The following is a 5,699-nucleotide window of genomic DNA, read 5'->3' on the forward strand; positions in this document are numbered from 1 at the left end:
GAGCTCCAGATTTAGCAGTTAAAGTAGAAATTTCAACTCACAGATGAATCTGCAAAATAAACACCTCTTTTTTTGCTCAGCTTGCAAAGATGAAACCTGTGTGATGATTATGACCAGACTACTCACTGCACTGTGAAACTGGAAACATAAGTTAGCAATAGCAGATTAGTATGTTCTTCCATGCCAGCTCATCAAAGGACTTCAGAATAGGACTAAGCCCTATGGCTTATATGTATCTAGAAGTTTTCCCATGAGGAGTTACAGCAGTTGCTGTAATTGAGAAGACCTTATTTAGCCCATAGAACCAGTTCTGTTAGCCATGATGGCAGTAACAGGCTGTGGGTTAGATCTTTGTTGGTCCAGTAACACCTCACTCCTTGACTTGTCCTGAAGAGGTAGGAAGTGAAAGGCCAAAGGGGAGAAGAATTTGCAGCCTTGTGGAAAGTGTGAAAGTCCCAGCATTCTTCAATGTGCCAGTCCCTATGCAATGTGCCATATGTTACGACTAGGATGGACTCCAGCCCTGAGTTACAACTGGGGCACACGTCATCTGGAGGAGCTGTTGTAGCCCAGGGCACCCTGGCTAACATATCTGAAGCTGCAGCACAGCCTCATCCATCCTCAAGGAGGTAGATGGCAAAGCAGACTCATCATGGGTGTCTCCTATATGGGACATAGAGCACAAGAGGCAACAGTGGAGAGCCAGGAATCAGGCTGAGCTAAGGAGGAATGCCAGCTGTAGAAATTGTAGAATTTATGACGTCTGGGGAGTGATTCAGCAGACAAATTGGTAAAGCTGGTGTCAGTGATGGAGGACTGTGGGGAGGAGGAACAACACAAAGGTAGATGGGCAAAGGGAAGAGTTAGGAACCTGCGGGCCATGGCAATGAAATTGCTTTTCATGGATAGCCAGAGGGAACAAACAGAAAAGAGGTAGGAGAAAAGTGAGAAAATATCTTGGAAGGGGCGAAAGATGGTCTGTGAATCAGGCAAGGACAACCAAAAGCACACTGGAGAGGTGTCCCAGCTAGCTGTGGTAACTCACTGCTCATTAGCTGGCTTGGTGAAATCAGGGGGATTGCATAAATCCTGCAGGACCACAGGATTTGGGGCACAATTCTGCTTCCACTTACACTACTATCTCCATGACTGCAGATAGGCTACACATAGCTTACACCAATACAAAGTGAGAAGACTTTGGCTCATATTTTACAAACATCTTTCAGATGCTTTAAAAGAACTACTAGGGAATGAAGAGTGAGGAAACCTGTCATTGTCCTTCGCCACCTTTGATGGTTCCATCCTGTCTGGAAATGCCCTTTCCTGCACCTGGGTCATAGTGTGGTGTTAAGCTTTGAATAACCTGCTAACACTCCGTTAGACCAATGCAAACAGAGCCAGCTAACACTATGGCACAGCACTGGTCAACAGGTATGGAGAAAAAACACAACTCTGTCATCTAGCTAGTAAGTGACCTATTCATCACATCTGGGCAACAAGACAGCCCTAATGGCTACAGACAGCTCCTGCTGGCCCACAGGGATCAGCTGGCCAGACCCCTGCCGTTGAGCAAATGCCATTAAGGTAAGAATTTGTCATGTTGTGTTTGTCACTTAACAGCACAGTCACCACTCTGTGTCCTTCTGTTTTGCAAAACAGCAACTGAGGGGAAAATCTTACTCTTCCCGACTTTGCCTGGACTTAGATGAGCCGTATGTGCCACCCTGCCTTTCATGGCATTCAGTGGTTTCAGGAAGATGCGGACCACGTTCAGGTCTTGCATTACAAAATGAGTGCTGCAGCAATCCAGGGGAACAGAAAGGGGAAGGAGAAACAGATCTATTGACTTTATGCAGCAGAGATGCCATTATGTCTTGAAGTGATGAGACTGTGAGAGTGGAACAAAAGGGAAAAGGTAATTACTGACACTGCCGCATCAAGGTCAGTGTGTGGAATAGACCTTGTAAAAGGATTACTCACTGGATGCCTTTTTTTTTTTTGTCCCCATAAAGGAGAAGTGCTTAGAAGCACTCTAGCCCTGTCTAGACAGAATTACTGACTTGCAAGAAAATTACTCCTTTTGTAAGGGTCTCAGTGACAAACCTAGAAGTGTCAAGGGAGTGACCAATTTCAAACAGTGTTTGTCACTCAAGGCCAGTAGCTTTGCCACCCCACTTCTTTCTTTTCAGAATGGCAAATATGGAAAATAATGTGCTCACTGTGACAGGCGTGGGATACTCAACCACACTGATTTTTGCAGTAGTTTTCAGTAACAGATATCACAAGATTTCTCTAGCAAACATAAAATGGAAATTTTTAGGGCTAATTCTAGTGGGGCATTGCTGAACCTGACTAAAATTCTTTTTGTTTTGGTTTGGTTTTTTTTTTCCTTTTTTAATTTTGGCTGCCAAGCATTGCAGCTAAGGAATGATAATGATCAACAGATAAAGCCTTCTTTTTACAAACTATCTGGTATTTTGAGACATTTCCAGTTGCAGAGTCTCGTTTTCTGCTGATAGGATAAAATCCACATCCTATGGAAATCAAACAGCAGCAGAAACATTGGCTGATGAACACGTGGCTATATTTTGCTCTGGCTGTTTTTCAGGAGTGCTGACTTCTCACATCTCCCAGAGTCACCTAAACTTGGCGGAGTCACTCATCCTCTATGGAAAACAGCTTTTAGGTTTAGCTTTTAGCTTTTTAGCTTTTCTGCTCAGCCCTTTGGTAAAGGAAGTACTCCAGATTAGTGAAGTCGTGTTTAATTTTAGAGGTCTGATTATGAGAGTTGGTAAAGGGCTAACAAAAATAATAAACACATTTACAGACACTTCTAGATGGTGATAAGCAGGTCAAGAGATACTACAGAAATTGAAAAGAAATCTCTACACCTGAAAGTTATGACACTTTGTAGGCAGTTACTCACTATTTTTAAGTCCTGTATTGACTGTTTTACGGATTAAATGTCTCATAGATACAAACCATGGATGTGAAGAGACAGCTTTGGGTGTGAAACATCTGTTCACATTTATGAAGACATCTCCACTAGTTATGAAGCACACCTGCTCTTTTACATCCACAGAGCTGTCCTTTAACCTTGGCATCTTTTCTCCCTTTTTTCCCTTCGTCCTGCCAATTTAGCAAAGCTTGACTTTGTTACAGTGTGAAATGTCTCCAACAGCTGGGTATTCTGGAAAGCCTGGTTTCCTTCCCAGTGTGCTGCACTCTGCCTTCACCCATGCTAAAACCAGTGCTTGCTTATTGGTAGCACCCAGGCTGTTGACTGCAGATAGACTTGTGTGCTCTGCCTTTGAGGTTTAAAACCAGATAAGATTGCAAATAATGGGCTCAGAGCACACATGAGTCTACCATGCTCAAGATTTACATGTATGCTAATCACAAAGTACAAGAATCAAAGTACCTTTTATTGCAACACCTCCTATACTTCTTGCTTGTAGCCTCGGGAATAACAAGCACAACATCTTCCCCACTAACAGTGAAGAGGGGAAATAATACCATGTTCTGTTGTTGTTCTTCCTTGATACAGTATGAACAGGTAATGAAGGCAACAGGTTTGATTACTCCTTGCAATGCTCTGGATTCCTTCCAGAGGATAAACAGTGATATTCCTATCACTGCCATTTTCAGGACCTGGGTGAAATAACCCTCTAAATACCTTGGTCACTCCCCTTTTTTCAAGCAGGTCTTACTCTCTATTAATAAACATGCAGCTATTTCATGAAATCATACCCTGGTTCCTCCTTTGCCCTCCACCCCACAGAGTACCAGGTCCCAGGAGCTACACCCTCATCCAGAAGGTGGTTAAATCCTCATTCAAACCCTAAGTGATATGTGGGTCCTCACTCACAATTGCCCTGTGCTGTCCATATATACTAAGTTCCTTCTCCACAAGGCAGTAACGAGTTCATGAAGTCACAGGAGTATGAACAGGGAAGACTGGAGAGATCTGCACCGCTTCTGGACACATACTTGAGGTTGTTCTTACCAGTCTGTTTTATCTCTAGGCCAGCCTTGTCCTCCCAGTCCACAGTAGCATCCGTAGCCAACGTATGCCAAGGGAGACCGTCCCGTGCCACACGTTATAGCTCCTGCCAATTCGATGATTCCTCGGGTGTGCAGTGAGTGGGATTTTCCCAAAGCACCTTTCCAAACTGCAAAGATAGGACATGGCTTCACACAGGGATTAAACATGCCTGAAGCTGATTGTTCTTAAAGTCTTTAATGAGGGAATTTTTTGGTCTTGACTGGTTGGTAGGGTGCAGCCGTGGCAATCTAATTGGCCTTTACATTCTCCCTGCAAAGGGGACTCTGCAAGGGCCTTACCTGCGGGCTGGGCTATCCAGGAGGCAGATGCTCAAGGAAATAAACTCAAGGAAGACTTACCAGCTCTGGTATACTAGTGCATGATTGCAGCTTTATTGCATCTGCAAGCAAGGTGCTCAGTTTTGCACATTACAGAGCCCAGGCTTTGCAGGGCCTGTGCCAGCACCATGCAGAGCTGGCTGAGCGTCACTGCACCCCAGAGCTCCCAAACCCAGGAAAGTGTACTAGCTACACCGTAGTTCCAAGTGGGACAGAGAGCAGAAGAAAACAACCACACAGCCAGACCTAACCTAGGCTTTATGGAGAAAATGAGGTTTCTGTCTTGCCCAAGTTGTCTTATATTACATGAGTTTTCCGTCCTATTTTGGATATTTTAATCCATTCTCCAGATGGCAAAAAAGTTGATAGTGCTATTAATTTACATACAGGGATAGCTACAAGGCCCTGAGCCCTAAGGTATACTTTGTCAAGCATAGAGTGCTTACATAAGCCAAGATGTATGTATATTGGCTTTCTTTTCAGCATTTGAAAGTGCTGGCAACACTTCCATCCGCTTCCATTATTTCATTCAATTTAAGCTGTAGTATCAGGTCGGCTGAATTAATTTGGAAAAAATATAAATATAAAAGGAGCTCTGTGTCAGCTGAAGTGTGCGGATGGCCACCCAAACAAGTTTGGATTTTTTAAAGTTACAAGTCTTTTAAAGAGTGTTGTGATTTCATATAGTAATTTACAACTTTTTTAGAAACCACAGACTCTACCTTGCAGTAACTGTTATGGAAACCAAGTGTACCCTGCCCCTAATACTCTAACCATTATGATGCTCAGCTGCAAATACTGCAATAGCAACAGATAGGAGTATTTATTGCCTGGGTTTATGGTGGAGGACCAAGCACGCTTTGCACTGCTTTATCGTGCATGGCAGGTCTGCTCACCAGTAGCATCAAACCCCTCAGACTTAACCCCTCTGTTCATCCCACCCGTTCACAACCGCTCCAAAAATAAAAGCCTGTTGCAGGCACAGATGGAGAGGGAAGTGATGCCTGGGACCTGGGAACCCACCATCAACGTTGCTTTGCCACCTGCCCCTGGCTATTGCAGCACATTTGACCTCTTCAAAGCATGCAAACATGGACTAATTAATCCCCTAAACCACCCAAGGACTCAATACTATTATTAAAACAGTTGCTTTCCTTTTAAAACCAAGCCTCTAATCCCTCGCTTGGGTCTCTCCCCGCATCTCCTGGACTGGCTCACTCTCCCAGCCCGGTCCAAACCCCCTGCAAGGACATGGAGGGTCTCTAATGAAGGACAAGGCAGTGCTTTGCTCCTCTACAGCCCAAGCCCCAGCAGGA

At 44.3% G+C, this 5,699-nt stretch overlaps 1 protein-coding gene across 1 annotated transcript in view; it reads right to left on the reverse strand.

Moving 5' to 3' along the window:
* The window catches only part of LOC104538912 (group 10 secretory phospholipase A2-like), a 12,542-nt gene that overhangs the window by 5,253 nt on the left and 1,590 nt on the right, over positions 1–5,699 (reverse strand). Inside the window, exon 2 of the mRNA XM_010182278.1 lies at positions 4,007–4,172. Coding sequence (XP_010180580.1) covers positions 4,007–4,172 — 166 coding nt within the window. The remainder of the gene's footprint in view (positions 1–4,006; positions 4,173–5,699) is intronic.

Source organism: Mesitornis unicolor, unplaced genomic scaffold (genome assembly GCF_000695765.1).
Source record: "Mesitornis unicolor isolate BGI_N332 unplaced genomic scaffold, ASM69576v1 scaffold6274, whole genome shotgun sequence".
NCBI classification, from domain to species: domain Eukaryota; kingdom Metazoa; phylum Chordata; class Aves; order Mesitornithiformes; family Mesitornithidae; genus Mesitornis; species Mesitornis unicolor.